Source organism: Pituophis catenifer, unplaced genomic scaffold (assembly GCF_029215685.1).
Source record: "Pituophis catenifer annectens isolate HBS135680 unplaced genomic scaffold, rPitCat1.0.hap2 SCAF_2, whole genome shotgun sequence".
NCBI lineage: Eukaryota > Metazoa > Chordata > Lepidosauria > Squamata > Colubridae > Pituophis > Pituophis catenifer.
The window spans coordinates 197103310-197123110 of NW_027256882.1; the positions used below are offsets into that span (position 1 = coordinate 197103310).

Sequence of the window (19801 nt, forward strand, 5' to 3'; positions counted from 1 at the left end):
CAATGGAAGCTGCGATGAGAAGAGAGACAAGCTACCATAGGTCTTCTCTCTTCCAGGCATCTTCGAGTCCCTTCCTTCTTCCATGATTGCTCTAAGAGAACTGGCTGCACCTCAGCTGTGACTTGAAGGACTAATTATAGAGGGAAATTTATACAACAGGGAACCATCTAGTCACTTATGTAAGAAGGAAGAAACATGTACCACTCTTTCCTTCTACATTATTTTGTGTAAAATGGTGACACTGAGATTTTCTGTATTTTTACACACAATATCCTGTGTTGAATTGTTCAGTTACATTGACCGAGGAGGTCTTAATGAAACTATCAATTCCCATACTTTTTATAAGTCAGATTTACTACTATGCCTCATTTGAAAAAAGGTTGCATTAGAAAAACTGGGATTCTCTCCCAAATACAGACATATAACAGTTACAAAAGGTAGCGGGATCTGAGGCAATCCACTGTTCCAGCCAACATACAGAACTGAAGCCATATTGCCATGAACAAAAATCAAAACAAAGACACCTACAAATTATCTGGTGGATGTGAATATTTCCATGCCATTTTCTGGGAAATAATATTGAAGTGGTATCCAGTTGCCTTTTCCTGACGTTTCTCTGATTTCCCAGTCCATCTTATAACCTTGGAATTCTCTGATGGTCCCCCATCCAAACATTAACCAATGGTGACCATACTTAGCTTCCAAGCCCAGACAAGGTTGGTTAAAGATTCAGATTACCTACCCAGTCTATAAATGGATAACTTGTTCTCAGCATCCAGAACAGCAAGATCTCCACTTTGAGACTTTGTAGAGAAAGCAACTTGATTGACAGCAGAGGAGAGCTGGAGCTGATATGTACAAAGTGGTGGGGGAACCACAGCATGAAGAAAGGCTGTCCATAGAACCTTATCTTTCAAAAATAAAAAGGGAAAAAAGTTCATTTAAGTATCAGAGGGGTGTATATATGTGTGTGGATGTATGCGTGTATGTACAGTACATGTATATGTACAGTATATGTATGTGTACATATGTATCTATACATATCTGAATGTATATGTGTGTGTACTAATATTCAGATATAATTCAAATACGATTAGGCAATATCTGCACTTGCTGGCTTGCATTAAATCAAGCAGTTCAGACAGAACAAAGTCTTAATAGCAGCATACATGGTTTTGGGCAGTCTTTGAATGATACAAAGCAAAGTGTTTAGCAAATCATTGCCCTCTCTTCTCATAAGACCTGCCATAACACATGACCAGGTTGAAACAACATCATAACAAAAGTTGCCTAGATAATGCAACCGAAATGTTTTGGTTGTATCTTTTGAAAGCTACTGTATGTAAAATTCACCATGATTTATAAATTTGCCATTGAAAAGATACAATCAAAGCCTAGGAAGGAAACAAATGTAGACTAGAACACAACCGCTTCAGAAATCAACACCCATGTCAGCAGGAATCAGCATCAGGAAAAAATAATGTCCCAATCAAGAAGCCATCAAGGACGAGCCCTCCCATTCCCCCAAGATTGGCAGGCTCAAGTTAGCATATATAACAGCCAGCAAATCTTGACTCTTCTCCCCACTGATAATATACTGCTCAAAAAAATAAAGGGAACACAAGCAGAAGACATCCGAGATCTGAATGAATGAAATAGCTTTATTAAATACTTTGTTCTTTACATACAGTAGTTTATACACTGCTCAAACAACTAAAGGGAACACAAAACTACTGTATGTAATGAACAAAGTATTTAATAAGGCTATTTCATTCATTCAGATCTCGGATGTCTTCTGCTTGTGTTCCCTTTATTTTTTTGAGCAGTGTATAACCAAGCCTAGTAATGAAACATCTGAAAGAAAACAACCAAGCTCAGAGGGTACCAAGGACTTAACAGCTCAACCCTGAGTTACTTACATTTTCTCCTATTAGTTATTTGTGGGTATCACATTATCCCCACAAGTGTACCTAGTTCACCCGCCTTTATAAACTGGCCAGCAAGATGCCTCCAACCCTTCCCTAAAGTCAAATACATATTATTCTTGTGAAATTCTTGTAGTTGCACTAAAGGGAAATTTGAAATGTACCTCCATCAATGACTGCTACACTAGCCGAGTCATTGGCCCCTCCACTAGTGCTGTGATCAGTACTCCACTGCCAATCATAGCGAAGATAAAGCCACTGTTCATAGAGGACATGAAGTCGATAGGGAATCTCCTGATCCCACACCAGGGATACAAGAAGTGGGCTGCCCTCCAGGCTGCCAAAATGCAGGCTTTGTTTCAGGTACCAGTGATGGTTTCCTGTTGTCCACAGCTGGACTGCAATTAGAAAGCAAAATGGTTATAGAACACAAGATTAGTAATAGTACTTTAATTATGTAAGTTCTGGATCTTATTGATGATATGGTACCGAAACTGATTATAATATTTATTTATTTATTCATTCATTCATTCATTCATTCATTCATTCATTCATTCATTCATTCATTCATTTATTTATTAAATTTATATACCGCCCTATTCCTGAGGGACTCAGGACGGTGAACAGCGAACGATAAAAAATACATGTAATACAAATGTTAATTAAACAAAAACCAATTAAAATATACTAAACACTCTGGTCCTAGATAATTCAAGACATCCCAGTTTAAAATAAAATCGAAAGCAATATAAAGGGAAAGTTAGGCCAGGCCGGCCTGCTGAAACAGGAATGTTTTGAGGGCACGGCGGAAAGTGCGCAGATCCGGAATCTTCTGTATCTCTGGGGGGAGCTCGTTCCAGATGGTGGGTGCCCTCACAGAAAAGGCTCTCCCCCTGGGGGCCACCAGTCGACACTGTTTGGCTGACAGCACCCTGAGAAGCCCCTCTCTATGGGAGCGTACTGGGCGGTGAGAGGCTATTGGTGGCAGAAGGGAGCGCCATGCTGCTCCCATAACTACCCGCGCGGCCGCATTCTGGACCAGCTGGAGCCTCCGGGTGCTCCTCAAGGGGAGCCCCATGTAGAGAGCATTACAGTAGTCCAGGCGTGAAGTGCCGAGGGCATGAGTGACCGTATTTAACGAGTCCCGATCCAGAAAGGGACACAACTGGCGAATCAGGCGAACCTGATAAAAAGACCTCCCGGCCACAGCCATCAAGTGTTCTTTTAAAGACAGCCGTGAGTCCAGGAGGACGCCTAAGTTGCGAACCCTCTCCGTGGGGGGCAATGACTCATCCCCAATAGTCAGTGATGGCACCAACTGACTATATCGGGACATCGGAAACCACAGCCACTCGGTCTTGGATGGGTTGAGCCTGAGTCTGTTCCTCCCCATCCAGATCCGTACAGCCTCCAGGCACTGGGACATCACTTTAAGGGCATCATTGGGGTGGTCCGGGGTGGAGATGTATAGCTGAGTATCATCAGCATACTGATGATACTTCACCCCAAAACCACGGATGATCTCATCCAGCGGCTTCACATAAATGTTGAGCAGAAGGGGTGAGAGAACCGACCCCTGTGGCACCCCACATACAAGGGGCCTCGGGGTCGACCTCTGCCCCCCTGTCAACACAGACTGCGACCGATCAGAGAGAAAGGAGGAGAACCACCGCAACACGGTGCCCCCCACCCCTAACCCTTCCAACCGGTGCAGCATGATACCATGGTCGATGGTATCAAAAGCTGCTGAGAGGTCTAATAGGACCAGGACAGAGGAGCAACCCCTGTCCCGGGGCCTCCAGAGATCATCTACCAATGCGACCAATGCCGTTTCCGTGCTGTATCCAGGCCTGAAGCCCGACTGGAAAGGATCTAGATAAGACGATTCATCCAAGTACTGAGGAAGCTGTCGCGCTACCACACTCTCAACAACCTTCGCAACGAAGCAAAGGTTGGAGACTGGACGGTAATTAGCCAACACTGCTGGGTCCAGGGAAGGCTTCTTGAGGAGAGGCTTCACCACCGCCTCTTTCAAGGCGGCGGGGAAGGCACCCTCTCTCAAGGAAGCATTTATAATCCCCTGGAGCCAGCCTCGTGTAACCTCCCGAGAGGCCAGCACCAGCCAGGAGGGACACGGGTCCAATAAACATGTGGCCGCGCTCAGCTTGCCCAGTATCTTGTCCACGTTTTCCGGAGTCACAGAATCAAACTCTTCCCAGATAATATTCTCAAGACTTGCCTCCATCCTCCCTCCCGAATCTACCCAGTCAGAGTCCAAATTTTCCCGAATCTGAGCGATTTTGTCATACAGATATTGTACAAAGTCCTCGGCTCTACCCTCCAAGGGGTCCTCCCGCGCTTCCTGGTGGAGCAGGGAGCGGGTCACCCTAAACAGGGCGGCCGGGCGATTATCTGATGACGCAATAAGAGCGGAAAAATAGTTACACTTTGCCGCTTTTATTGCCACCAGGTAGGTCTTAATATGAGACCTTACCAGTGTTCGGTCAGATTCAGAACGGCTGGCCCTCCAACTGCTCTCCAGGCGTCTTTTCCGGCGTTTCATCTCCCTCAGCTCCTCGCTGAACCAGGGAGCCAGGTGAGATCGATGCCGGGTTAGAGGCCGCAAAGGCACGACCCAGTCCAAAGCTCCAGCGGCCGCCCAATCCCAGGCAGCCACTAGATCTTCAGTCGAGCCGTGTGCCAGAGCCTCAGGAAATGGCCCAAGCTCCGTCTGGAACCTATCCGGGTCCATCAGGCGCCTGGGGCGGACCCACCTCATCGGTTCCGCCTCCCTGCGGCGGGGTGTGGCGGTTCGAAGGTCAAAGCGAAGGAGGGAGTGATCTGACCATGACAAGGGCTCGATCGCTATATCCCCTATCTGGAGACCACTCAGACACTGACCAGAGACAAAAACCAGGTCCAGCGTGTTTCCCACCATGTGAGTAGGGCCATAAACTAATTGGGTCAGGTCCATGGCCGTCATGGAAGCCATGAACTCCTGAGCCACCTCAGACGCCTCACCGACGGATGGCAGGTTGAAGTCCCCCATGACCATAAGCCTAGGGGTATCAATCGCCACCGCGGCTATAACGTTGAGTAGCTCAGGCAAGGCTGCTGCCACGTGGCAGGGAGCCAGGTACGTAACCAGCAGGCCCATCTGCACCCCATGACCCCACTTCACAAGGAGGGACTCACATCCGGCCGTCTGAGGAACAGTGGCCTCCCTCGGACCAAGAACCTCTTTAATGATAACTGCCACCCCCCCCCGCCCCTTCCCTGTGACCTTGGCTGATGAAATGGCCGGAAACCGGGTGGGCACATCTCTACGAGAGGGACTCCCCCCTCCTGACCCAACCAGGTCTCCGTAATACCCACCAGGTCCGCTCCCCCTTCCTGAACAAGATCACAAATGAGGGGGGCTTTATTTACCACGGACCTGGCATTGCATAGCATCAGCCGAAGGCCCAGGGCCTGAGGGTCTGTGCCACCTGGGGAACGAGAAGAGCATTGGGGGCCAGAGCGTGCCACCGCTTGAAGACAGCGAGCGCGCACTCCCGCAACTTGATGTGGCCCCCTACTCCCGCCATATCTGCCCCTCCCACCTACAGTACTGATGTAATGTCTATCAACAGCACAAGCTCTAACCCTCTCCTTGGCCCCGGATTCTGCATCTCCTCCGCCGTGCTCTTCAGATGGACTAGATCCCGTCCCTTGTGGGTTAATCCCTGAACCCATACAACCCACCCCCCTCCCGGGAGGTCCCCCAGCCTCATTATTTACATTGGAAACCACCCTCCTCCCAGATCCCCTTAAAATAGAATTTGAAAAACTATCTAAAAAACCCCAAAGCTTCCGGTTCTTAGCATACCACCTCTCGGGGTTCCAAAACCCGTCCTCGAGGGCGGCCCTAGATAACTGGGAGGGCCAAACTTGCGAGAGGGGGGAATCTCGCAGTGCTAGGAGTTCTGTTATTGAATACATCAGAGGTGAGATAGATTTGGAGGCGATGAAAGGTCATTTTCTTCTTAAGGTGTTAAAGATGGTTTAAAACAGATGGTTAAGACAAAAAGGGTAAAGTAGATAATTGTACAAGGAAGCTAATATAATAGAACATCGGAATACCATCTCCCTCTTACAGTGATGGGAAAGTCTTGTGATTAAAATAAGTTAGTCAAAAAAGGGGGATGAGAGTCTCAATGACCGCCCTCTCACGGCGACCAGTCCAGAGTTACAGAGACAAAGGAGAAGATGGTCCATCCCATCCACTTATATAAATATTACAAATAAATTGTTCAAGACTCTCGATGTCTATGCTTCCTCCCTTTCTGATATCAGCAAAAATCCGAAGATAAGGTCGAAAAAAGCAAAGTGGAGCATCCAGGCGGAAGAGATGAAATCAAATAATCAGGATAACTAGGATAGTCAAGGAGGAAAAGATATTTAAAATAAAGGCTATAAGTTGATCGAACAGCTGCAAGTTTTTCGCTGAATGGCCAAACTAGGCCTAGGTCTAGTAAGGGGGGGGGGGAGAAACAGTCAGGAGAAGATCAAAATAAAATAAAAATCAAAAATCAAAAAATCATGTCTTCAGTTCTCAGTCCCCACCACTACCATGCTCTTTCAGATAGGGCCATTCTGGTGATTAAGTTGAAAATATCTCCCCTAGTATGGACTCTTCCCAGGTGATGGGATCTACAAAAACTTGTTCTACCTAATTACTCAACATAGGATGCTTGCCTTTTCCTCTATATCCATAATGTCCAAAGTTTCAGGTAAGAGGCATAGCAGTAACACTAAGTGGATCAGACTTGATTTTAGGGGTTGCCAGTTGCTGATTGCTGGATGGACTCAGTTATAGCACCGTTAGAAAACCTGAAGGACCAGGTTGGTGACAGACCCTTCTAGAGAAAACTATTAATCTATCTATCACCAAGATTCAATGTCAATTTGATAGCGTATATTCATAATCAATCAGTTACTGATTCCCTTTAATTCTCATATCTCTTTTATCTTGTTGAGAAGAGTTAAAAACACATGTTCTCCACTGTAATCTTAGATATATGATATATTTGCAGTTTTGATACTATACCCTCCAGATTAAAAAAATGGCTGACAATAGCCATGCAGAAAACCAAAATAAAGTAGGCAAAGACTGTAGGACTGTGATAAGTCGAATAAATTCTGTAAAATTAAGAAACGAATACTGAATGTTCTTACCATACATCTTTCTTTGAGAACTACTGTCGCTTTCTAGTTCTTCCACCCAGGCAGCCAATATTGTAGAGTCAGAATTCCAAAGCAGCTCGTTTACCTACAGAAATGCAAATAGGATCATCACCTGTGTAAAGCATTTTTAACAACAATTTTTCATGCCTTACATAACAACTTGATTAAAATCTTCTCTGAGTAAAGTTCTACTCTTGGTAATCTGCAAACATGTTCATGTAGACAACATGCAGTTTAAAAAATGTCCTCCCACTGATGGAAATAATATCAGATACACTAGTGAGAAAAAAGTCTGCAGATTCAATGATTGTTAATTGAATCATGCCTTAAGAAAAATTACATCCTACCTTTACTTGGCCTTTTTGGAAAGGAAGAGTAAATTCGCCATGAAGGAGCCCATTTTGTTCTATGAACACAACATCATGTTTGTTCACTTTATCCTGTGTAGAAGCAATCAAGCTTCCTGAGGGCCTGAAATAAAGCCAGAAAAGGAAGGACTGAAAGAATACTTTAGAACAGGTTTCCAAGCAACTTTTCTTCAAATATTCACAGATTTTTCTAGAAAATATCTGTTATCATGGGTGGCTGAGTCCCAATTTTGGTAATGTTGACAATGTTGGTAAGTCTTACCATGGGCCCCATATCTGTTATTCATTGCTTTTTATGGTATCTTTTTCATGTTTTTTTAAATTCTGTTAGCCACCCAGAATCATATTTTTGAGATGGGTGGCCACGTAAATTGAATAAATAAATACATTAAAAATGAATTAGGAGTGATTTAAAGGGATCATAATCCTACACCCTAGATCCAAAATTAATGGTGAATTTAATTTCAGTAAAATATTAGCTTGATGAATAACAGCAGGAAATTATAAACAGAAAGCCAATAATATACACATTGTGAACCACCCCGTATTTCTTTACTCACTTCCAGGCCAGTGCTTGTCCTAGTCCTGGGACAGACTCGCTGGTACTTTGTAGAATAAGCTCCCGGCTCCACACTCTCACTTTTCGGGAGCCTGAATGTTTGCAGAATTCCCATAATTCCCAAGGTAGAGGATAAAATAAAAGAACCCATGAACAGATGAAAGAGAAGGCGAGAGAGAAAAAAAAAAGAGAGAGAGAGAGAGAATCATTGCAACTCATAGAATTCTCATAATTCCTTATCACTGTGGTGAGGTATCATGGAAGCAGTAAATCCAGCACATCAACCATATCAAGTTGGGGAAAGCTGCATCAAAATGTGAATACAACCATGGGACTTTGGAAGGTTTTTTTTTTTAAACTAAGGTTTTCCTTCACCTGCTCAGCCAAAAGCTGACAGGAATTAACATGCTGTTATTTTAAAATGGTACCAACCTGTTCCTGGGCAAATGTCACTCACTGCTACATATTGTCCATCTCCTCTCCAACTGATCCGAGGTTTATGGTCATCCCATGGTAAAGCAGGCAATATTTCCTGAAAAAGATCATATGAAATGATGCAAAATTTGGAAATAGGTATTTTTAAACACATTGACTGAAATCTTACAAACATCACAAGATTTCATTAGATTTTAGGTGTTTTAAAATTTAAAATTATTAAAACTTGCAACAGTGCCCATCACCTGTAAAGGATAATTCTTGATATATGTAACTTGCTCCTAAAGGATCATTACCACCTAATTATTCTCCTTTAATATAATTGTATTTCTATTAAGTAATACCATGCAGGCTCAGCTAATAGAGAGCCCAAGCCAAATATTCCTTCAAGATGTTATCAGTCTTCCCTAAATTCTCATTACATTCTCATTACATTCAGTAAGCCCAGTAAGATAAGTGATCATGGAATTCAAATCTAGCAAAATTTCACCCTAGGACAGGGGTGTCAAACTCAAGGCCCATGGGCCGGATCCAGCCCACGGGGCCATCCTGGAAAATGTAACGTCTACCCACGTTGCTTCGGCCCAGTCTACCCAATGTGAAGAGGAAACATGCCAGCAGTTTGGGAAATGGCGTCAAGCTGGTCACACCCACCTCAGCCCCCGCCCTCGGGGTCAACCACAGCCCTGATGCAGCTTTCAATGAAATTGAGTTTGACATCGCTGCTCTAAGGGAAGATGCAGGGTAGCCCTACCATTTGTGATGTCCTCTATATCTAAGCACACAAATTACTCACAGGGATCTTAGATGCTCTTGAAGGGAACAGTATTAATTAAATGTTGATTCATAAAACTCTTTTTTATCCCCACAAGTCAGTGAAGTAGCAGTGCAAGATTAAACATGTGGACCCATTCACATATAATCTTACATACCATATTAGCACATCTTAACCATATTAACACGGTACTTAGCACCATATGCACAATCATTAAAGTGTCACCTTAGGCATCTATGTTTTTTTATTCTCCCACAAGCTGGGGGAACTCTCATTGCCTTTAATTTTACTTTCTTGAATTCTTGGCTTGACATTAGGTATAAACCAGGAATCACAATTTAAATAACGCATTAAAATGATTTGTTGGCTTATTTGGTAACTATTATATTCCTGATCTGAACAAAAGAGGCAGGAATCAAGGAAAATGAAATTAAATCATACTTGATATCTCCATCTGGTTGTATTCAAATAAATGGGATAAAAGACAGGCACATGAACTAACTTGGATTTGCAAAAGTTTATGTATTAACATTAAATTAAATGTCGGCTGGTGACCCCCAGGGGGAGAGCCTTCTCTGTGGCGGCACCCGCCCTCTGGAACGACCTACCCCCAGAGATATGCATGATACCGGACCTCCGGACTTTTCATCGGGCCCTTAAAACTCACTTATTTCATCTAGCCGGGCTGGCTTGATCCCATCCTTTGGTTTTAATTTGAAATTAATTTTAACTGGGTTGTTTTAAATTGTGGGCCGAAATTATTTAATATCTTTTAAACTGTTTTAATTTTTGTATGCTATGTTTTTACCTTGGCTGTTCACCGCCCTGAGTCCCGCTGGAGAAGGGCGGTATCAAAATCAAATAAATAAATAAATAAATAAATAAATAAATAAATAAATAAATAAATAAATCCTGGACCATAATTAAATGCAAATTCAGCTGTGCCACTGAGTCAAGATCACACAGTGAACTTCATTGTTACTAGAAATTTGGATGATTTCTATCTAAGTTCCAAACTCTAATCACTATTCCAGTTCTATAATTTACTGCATGTATTTTAATATTCATGTCTGCAGTAAAGGTACATACTTGTGCATCATTGTAATTAATTAAATATTTACAGTATTTGCATTATAAAACACATAGTACCTTTGGCTTGGTATGAGCAGCTTGCTTGCCTTCCGATCCATGAAACTGTGTTTCTTTTTTACCCCATCCAACAGTAATAAATTTGCCTAAGAATCAACCAAATAAAGAGTATTTGAAGATTAACTTTTCATATATTTATCTAAAACCTACATCCAACTTTTTTAGTTTCCTTCTAACTCTCCAGAGACCACTGCATAGCGAATAAAAAAAAAATTCTCTAGACAATTTACAAGTTTAAAAAGTCCACTCCACATTCACTATATGCAGGTTAATTTTTTTATACTTGGTAGATTGCCAGCCAGACTGATGGCAATGTCACATGTATGTAACAAGTGACTATAAAACATTCCTCTCTTTAAACTTACTGCCCTGATACCAATGAACACATGGTCTTGGACTTCAACCAGGGGTGAAATGCTCCCGGTTTGGACCAGATTGCCCGATCCAGTAGCGATGGCGGCGGGTGGTTCGGAGAACCGGTAGCAAAAATCCCTGCTCCCCCCATGACCAGCTGAGTTGCACGATCATCAGAGGCTTTTTTTTTTACTTTTAAAAGCATTTTTTCTATAACCTCTTCCGCCAAAAAAATGCTTTTAAAAGTTTTTTTAAAAAGCCTCTGATGATCGCGCAGCTCAGCTGGGATCGTCAGAGGCTTTTCAAAGCATTTTTTTCTGCAACCTCTTCGGCCAAAGAGGTGGTTTAAAAAATGCTTTGAAAAGCCTCTGACGATCCCAGCTGTGTTGCCTGATCGTCAGAGGCTTTTTAAAGCATTTTTTAAACCACCTCTTTGGCCGAAGAGGTTGCAGAAAAAAATGCTTTGAAAAGTTAAAAAAAAAAAAAGTTGGCCATGCCCATCTAGTCACATTAACCCCCCCCCCACCAAGCCACGCCCACAGAACTGGTAGTAACAAATTTTACATTTCACCCCTGACTTCAACCCATAATAATTGATAGAGCAGCTGGAGTTAGTTTCAGTCAATTCAATTTCTCTGTGTAACCCAGCCCTTCCCAGAATTGCAGTAATGTATTTTGTAAGATTCTAGCATCTGCACTACCACTTCACCTTCTCCAAAATCATCCTGGTGGATCTGTCTTTCCGCAATTGGTTCAAAGTCTCTTGTCATCAAAATCAGAGTCTGCTCACCTGTCACAACAAGAATATATAAAGAACTTTGAAATTAAAATGTTTATGTGCAGTTGAATAATCTTGTACAGTAGATCCATAGAAGGAGGCATCTTCTAATTCTCAAACCCAATCCCGGTTTAGTTCAGATTAACTCTTCCTTAAAAAATTATCTTTTCTTGATAGACATCTAGAAAAAGGGAGCCCTCCAGTGCAGTCCACATCAAAGAGGAGGAAAAGTGGGTGCCACTATGGTTTCAAGCCCTATCCCTTTCTATCTCGAAATGTTCTACAATAAAAGAAGACAATTATGATAAATTAATACAACAAATTCAAAAAGACTTAGATATTTGGGGCAAATTACAGTTATCCTTAATAGATAGAATAGCCGTGATAAAGATGAATGTATTACCTAAATTATTTTATCTTTTTCAATCAATACCAATTAGACTACGGAAACCATTTTTTGAATATCTAAACAGAATGATAAGTAAATTCATTTGGCTGGGGAAAAAAGCCCGAATAAAACATAAACTTCTGCAGGACTCCAGAACCAAAGGAGGATTCGGCCTACCCAATTGGGAATTATATTATCAGGCAGCTACAATAATTTGGTTAAAAGATTGGATCCAATTAAGAAATAAGAGACTATTAATTTTGGAAGGTCATGATCTCCAATTGGCATGTGTTCCTTTGGGAAGGGAAAATTAAGACACATACATACTTCCAGAGACATCTAGTGCGAAATGCTTTGATCAATATTTGGAATATTATAAAGAAAAATCATTATATGAAAGTTCCAGTTTGGATATCAACGATGGAAGCCATAATCTATTCCAATGTATTGGATTTAAATAAAATAGTAAGATATTCGGACCAATTAGATGAAATTGGAAATTTAAAGTCAGGATCTAATAAAACAAGGAATAAAAATTGACTGGTGGCGATACTTACAGATTAAAACAAAATATAAAAAAGATAAGGAACAAACAACAATTGGAACTTGATAAGATATTATTAGGAAAAAAATGATCACAAACATGTATAATTTTTTGTTGAAATTTAAAATGGAAGAGGAAACCGTGAAAGAACAATGATTTTGGGCAAAAAAATTTGGACATAATATTCATTTGGATCAATGGAATAGATTATGGGAGAGAAATTACAAAAGCTAACGATGTCAGCTGCTTATAAAGAAAATCTTTTCAAAATGTTCTACCGATGGCATTTGCCACCAGCGAGATTGGCCAGGATGTTCTTGAATAGGTCTTCGAATTGTTGGAGGTGTGGACACAAACAAGGGACATTCTACCACATGTGGTGGACCTGTCCTAAAATTAGAAAATTTTGGGGCAAGATTAAAAAATGGCTGGATGAAATAACAGGGCAGAAGATAGAAAGAAAGCTGGAACTGTTTCTCCTGGGTATTCTGGAAGGAAAATGCAGAAAAGTATACAATATATCATATTACACATACTAACGGCAAGTAGAATTGTGATAGCACAAAATTGGAAACAACAAGACATCCCTCCAGATCAAATCATAATAAAAAAAAATACAAATGTGCAGAGATGGACAGGTTATCTATGGAAATGAAGGAGAGATGTTTTTGTTATGAGATCGATTGTAAATAGAAATCAAGATAATTTAAATAAAGATGTAAGTTTAAGATAGAGATATTTAGAAGTAGAATTTGTATAAAGAGGTTAAATAGGTTAGAGATACCAATGCAGAAAAGTTGTTATTAGTATTGAAATTTTGATGTTTGTTTTTGGTTGTTTATATTTTTTGTTTTGTGTGTGTGTGTGTGTGTGTGTGTGTGTGTGTGTGTGTGTGTGTTTCTTGCTTTTTTGTGTATTATGTTTCTTTTTGTACTGTGTATTTTAATCTTTGGAAATTTAATAAATATTATTTTAAAAAAAAACATTAAAAATCGAGTTAAAATATTTTGGATATGTGATACAACACGCGGAAAAATACGGCATACTTCATTTAATCCTCCAGGGAAAAATTGAAATAAACGAGGTCCAGGCAGAAGAAGAACATCATGGCTTCAAAATCTAAGGAACTGGTTTGGATAAAACTCAGCAGCACTTTTTCATGTGGCTGTTGATAAAAATAGGATCGCCAACATGATCACCAACATCCAATGGTGAATATGGCACAAGAAGAAGATCTACCATCTGGCCCCTTGGCCCTGCCTATTGCTTTGTAGCCTGTTGTGGTTAAAGATGATATTAATGCACATCATATGAACCCACCATGCTTTTGTCAAACAAGGAATAGTTAATGCAAATCAATAGCTGTTCACTATTTTGTAAACCAGGGGTGTCAAACTCACGTCGTCACGTGATGTATTGGGATTTTTTCCCCCCTTCGCTAAACAGGGGGTGGGCACGAAACACATCCAGCCCGCGGGCTGTGAGTTTGACACTCCTGTTGTAAACCATCAGATGTAATAAGCCATTCTCTGCCAGAATCCAATAGACAGAAAATAAAGTTGAGAATGTTTTGCATTTTCTATTTGTACCTGTAGCAAGAAGAACAAGCTCTTGGTCAGGACTCCAGCTCATTGCGGTCAGGCCACTGTCCACACTGCCAACACATTCCAGCTGCAAAAGAATAAGATTTTAATACTGTTTATATCTGTTTAATAGCAACCAACACCAATAAATCAAGCAAATTACATGTTTTACTTCAATCATCTTCAAGTTAAGAGTCAAATACAGATGGATAGTGATCATGTTCTAGTCCTGCAATACTATTTCTGTAGTCATATAAGAAGTTCTCTCCATAATATTTAACTAGAAATGAGGTTGGAGCATAATGTCAAGACAGGTGACCCTCGACTTGCAACCATAATTGAGCCCAAAATTTATGTTGCAAAGCAAGACATTTGTTAAGAGTTTTGCCCCATTTTATGACATTCTTGCCACAGTCATTAAGTGAATCACTGCAGTTGTTAAGTTAGTAACAGGTGTTTAGTGAATCTGGCTTCATTGACTTTACTTGGCAGAAGGTTGCAAAAAATGGTCACATGTCTCTGGGACACTGCAACCATCAGAAATATCAGTTGCCCGAAATCTGGATTTTGATCATGTAACCATGGGGATGCTGCCATGGTCATAAGTGGGGGGGGGGGAGGGGGATTCAGTGCAACTTCGAACAATCATTAAATGAACTGTTGTAAGTTGAGGAGTACCTGTAGATCTTTATTACTATGGCTGCAGTGATACTGTACGGAAAATCTTAACTCTTTGCTCCCATATAGTGGCCACCAGCCCATGTGTTGCAATGTAGCATAATTTTGCTCTTTTTTTAAAAAAAAATAAAGTGCTAACTGTTTAAAAACAATCTCAGTGGAAATTAGACTCAACATTTTGAAGGTAAATTCTTCTTTACTACAGTCAAGCATATTAACTGTTTACAAAGACCATAAAATTCATCAATTAATACACTCCTCTTAAGGATTTTAAGATACAAACTATTAACAAGAGGTGTTAGTGAAGGTGTTAGCTCTTCCAAAATGTTGCAAGTTATGACACATAATTTTGCCACAATATGGGTAAACTCAACATCTTAATGTAATATGTTTATATATTAGCCCTGTAAAGCAGCATAGACAAGATGCATGACCAGGAGTACTAGCTCTGTCTTTACAGATCGTCCTTGCTTAATGACTGGCCTGTTTAGCAACTGAATCAAATCAAATCTTTATTATGGTCAAAAGCCAGCAAAAGGAGGATGGGGTACAAAAAAATTAAAAGGCATAAAAGATACATCACAGTAAAATATTACATCAAAATCTAAAAATATTAATTATGAAAAGCTAAAATATATATTTTTAAATCTAAGAAGAATCTAAAAAGAATGGCACAGGTCATCTTCTGATGGATTTTAAGTGCTACTGCACAGAACCTGGCAACATTATGAATCAGAATCAAGGAAATTACATCCATAACTAACATAACAGACAACATATTGCCAAGATCAAATAAACATACATTCCATTCCCCAGAAAATGGGCTCATCTAATGCCCTGGCCCAACGTATGGGGAAAACCAGGTTTTCCTAGCTTTCCAGGATGGTTAGAATGTTGGGGTCATTTGAATTTCAGGAGCAAGATCATTCCAAAGGGTAAACACTGCCACAGAAAATATGTACATATGATGATTTGCATCCTTTATAGAGTTAGTTTTATTCTTATATTCAAGAAGCCAATATATTTATTTAAAGGGGCAACAGCTATATTGAGACTAGCAATGTTAAAGCAAGTAATTTTGTATTATGCATTATGTTCTTGCATTCTATTTCATATATTATTTGGGCACTGCTATATTTGCCATTCTACCATACCTGGTGAGTGTTTAGATTGCACAATATAACATCACCAAGTGCTGTAGCCACACAGACCGATTCTATATCTGACAAATCTTCCAGGCCCACAATACACCCGCTTCCATCTTCTGGCAGAAAAGCCTCAGTTGTCAAAGTAACTTCGTTGATGATCTTTAAAACAAAGACAAGAAAAAGGCTCATGAGAAATCTTTCATCTTTGTTCTATATATTGTTGGATCATTATTGTTACCTTTTTGAAAGATTGACAAATAGGACATGTTTATAGTTTAGAAATATTTACAGAATGGAATTTTCTTTGTATTCTCAGATATTCCCAAATTCTTTCAAAGTCTGATAGGGCTCTCTGTATAGCAAAAAAAAAAAAAAAAAAAAGTAAAACCTTAATTTAACGATCCATTTGAAGAAAGAAATTTCCATTACATCTGTTTCAGGGGCAGCAATATCATCTAGTTTTCCTTCTACAGCCCCTGCTTGTGAGAGAATTTTTCAAACCCAAGAACCGTATTTTGGATAACATATGAACCCTCACCTCCTGTGCAACAGGATCCAGTTCCACAATCCCATACTCGGTGCTGATCAACACTGTTCCTCTGTCTGAGCGGACAGTGAAACCTTGAGGAGTTCCAAGAGCTCGGACTGGCTGGCATTCTTGTGCTCTCAATAATTTTAGGTTTCTCATATTTTTCTCCACAAACGCCACTGAAATAAAAGAGATATGGTTTCCACATTGAATGATGACCTACTGACCCCATAATGAGGTATAAAGATGGGAACAAGTTTGGCTCTTGATGATTGATTACATCCCCCATTGCTCTAAGCTCTGTTCCGACTTAACCATGCTCACAGGGGTTATAAATCATGTGATTAGATTTACAGAATATGCTAAGCCAAAAGTGAAATCATAATCTAGCACCATTATGAATGAGTCCAGTGAATGATTAAGAAATGCACAGTTACAATGCCGGTTGCCTGCCATTTGGCAGTCAAATCTCACCATGCTTAAGGTTGACTCAGCCTTCCATCTTTCCGAGGTGGGTAAAATGAGGACCCAAATTATTGGAGGCAATATGCTAACTCTGTAAACTGCTTAGAGAGGGCTGTAAAGCACTGTAAAGCGGCATTTAAGTCTAAGTGCTATTGCTATTGCTATTGCTACAATGACTGTGCTGGCTGGTTTTGTTTAATTTGCTTCAAAACCATGAAGCATGTGGTTCTGGATCAAGGACTTCCATGTACAGCAGCACTGTATCTGCAGGACTTCCATATACAGCAGCAGTGTATCTGCAAATAATAGATCTTAAAAGCCAACAGCTGAAAAAGGCTTCTGCCCTGCTTGGGAGCTTCCTGGAAAAATCTCTCTCACCAGAATACACAACTGGAAGCATAACAGCTTACAGGGAAAGAACTAAAGAATCCTTTTTGAACAAGAGGATTCTTACATTTTGCTCACCCCACTCCTCCTTTCCTAAAAGAAGCAGAATCTTGCATTCAGTTTAAATGCTGCAGGCTAAGTAGCTTCTTGGTGGGATACTTCATGACTAAACAGTATAAGGATCTAATCCAGTGTTTCTCAGCCACTTTGGTTTAGTGGGTTAAGGCACCACACTAGAAATCAGAAGACTGTGAAATCTAGTCCTGCCTTAGGTATGAAAACCAGCTGGGTGACTTTGGGCCAGTCACCCTCTCTCTCTCAGTCCAATTCACCCCATAGGGTTGTTCTTGTAGGGAAAATAGGAGAAGGAGAAAGCAGTAATATGTTCCTCACCTTGAGTTGTTTATAAAAAATAATAAAGGTGGGATATAAATTAAATAAGTAAATAAAAATAAATGAGCCATGGCAACTCTTAAAATGCTGCCTAGGGAATTCTGGGAGTTGAAGTCCACACATCTTAATGCTGCCAGGGTTGGGAATCACTGATCTAAGCAGTAGCTGGAACCCTCCATGACTGCTCTGAAATTTGACTACGCTAGTAAAAAAAAAAAAAAAAAAGGAGAAATCTTTAGATAAAGCTCCCAACATTTTATCTCCCCTTTCTCGATAACAGTGGATTACCTCAAAATCCGCAAATGAGAAGAGGGAAACGCGCCCAGACTCTTAACAGCGTCGCTCGCTTTCCTTGCAAACAGCCCGCGTGCAACCTTAATTTAAGAAGGCAGCGCGCCTGCCATCTTTAAACCCACTGTCTGGGCAGAGGCCTTCCGGAGCATGCTCTGTGAGCCGGTGAAGCTTAAAAGAATGAGGGCAGCTCGGCTGCTGGTTCGCGCGTGCTCAGTGAGGTTCTAAAAATCCAACTGCTTGGGAGCAGAGCCGTTAAGTAACTGCGCGTGCAGGCAGGGACTGAGGTGCTTTCAATACTGATTTTGCGGGGGTTTTTTTCCTTCGTTAAAACATGCAAAATGTGATTATCGACGTATCCGATAGTTAAAAAAATAAATTTTCAGAACTAACTTTGTTTAAAAGTTAGTTGGGTGGATGAAAGGGAGTAACAGATTTGAAATGGATTCTATAAGATTCAAAGTATATGAAATACTGGTGATTTAATAACTGGTGAATTGCGGGTTAGTTCTCTTTTAAATGTAGTTTCATCTCTGGCAACCAGTGATTTCTAGATTATCTGTAGGGCACATTCCTGTGGCAAGTGCCCCAATTTGTGCAGCATAGATCCACATTGTATTATATTTCATTGTATACATGATGTATAATGGCAGTAAAGGCTCTGAACATTCCTTCTGAGATTGTAGGAGAAGTGTATGAGTGTGGTAGCGCCAAATCAGGAGTTTGATTAAGGGGTGGAGGAATAAACTTTTAAAATTGTCTGCTTTGTAATGAAATGTGCTAGTCTGAAAAGTTACTACCAAACTTTTAATAATAAAGGGTTGTCCTTCCAAGAAGAATTAGGCATTCATCTGAGTCACTCTTTCCAGCAAAACAGCGAAATCCCAGATCCTTCTCAGAATGTAAAAAAGAGAATAGATTTAATTGGCACATTGCACTTAACCATCATATAATTTATCATAGTTAAATATGTGTCAATCCATACATTGTAATTTGCAATGTTCGATATTGTGTAAACCTACCAACTGTTTATGGAATAAATTATTAAACAAATCATAATAGTATGACACATGATCAAAGTGTCCTGGGGTGAAATAATTTCAGAGCTGATAAGCATTTTACCTATTGGGAGCTGGATTCCCACTCTTATTTCTGAGGGCTTTTAAAATGCTTTAATGAAAATGTGCTAGTAATGTAAAACAAATAATAAAAAATTATGATAATTGCGCCTGATAACTATTACTTTCAAGGTTAACTTGGTTTTATCTTTTTTGATTATTAGGATTTTGCATGCTGCTTTAGAGAAAGGCGTCTTAGAACCTTGAAAAGTGAAATTGTAAGTATCGCAGAATTAGAATTGAGAGCATGGGGGAGATCCTAATTCACAGGGTTGTTGTTGGGGTAAAAGGATAGGAAGTTGCAATGAAAGCTATCTTGAACAGTTAGAAGAAAGGCAATATACTGTATCAATCTCTTCTCCCATTGTTCCCAGAAGAACGATGAAGAATAAAGTAGGGAAGTCAATACTAAGGAAAAGCAATAATAAAATAACACAAATTCCAGGTGCTCATTTTTCTGTTTTTGAGGCAGCTCCTCCAGAGAAAAGGGTTAGGGGAGTTTTTTGAGGGCTGCAGCTCACGGAAGACACCCAAACCTTGTAGGGTTGGGTTGGCAAAGGCCAAGATGGCAGCTGGCTGTTGGTGGGATTTGACCTTCTCTCAAATTGCAGAGCAATGAATCAGGGAGGATGCTTGCAGGGCAGGAGGTGCACCTTCATTACCATTATATCCCGAGGTAACTGCCCATCTGTTTTGGCCTGTCGGCCG

General features: G+C 40.5%; 1 protein-coding gene across 1 annotated transcript in view; it reads right to left on the minus strand.

Moving 5' to 3' along the window:
- The window catches only part of ELP1 (elongator acetyltransferase complex subunit 1), a 45842-nt gene extending 27764 nt beyond the window's left edge, over positions 1–18078 (minus strand). The window contains exons 1-12 of the mRNA XM_070938488.1: positions 17973–18078; positions 16449–16618; positions 15917–16069; positions 14091–14172; positions 11501–11581; positions 10438–10523; positions 8511–8610; positions 8080–8170; positions 7499–7622; positions 7143–7236; positions 2090–2323; positions 743–910 (exon numbers count right to left, since the gene is read on the minus strand). Coding sequence (XP_070794589.1) covers positions 743–910; positions 2090–2323; positions 7143–7236; positions 7499–7622; positions 8080–8170; positions 8511–8610; positions 10438–10523; positions 11501–11581; positions 14091–14172; positions 15917–16069; positions 16449–16598 — 1363 coding nt within the window. The 5' untranslated portion in view covers positions 16599–16618; positions 17973–18078. The remainder of the gene's footprint in view (positions 1–742; positions 911–2089; positions 2324–7142; positions 7237–7498; positions 7623–8079; positions 8171–8510; positions 8611–10437; positions 10524–11500; positions 11582–14090; positions 14173–15916; positions 16070–16448; positions 16619–17972) is intronic.
- Between the last annotated feature and the right edge of the window lie 1723 nt (positions 18079–19801).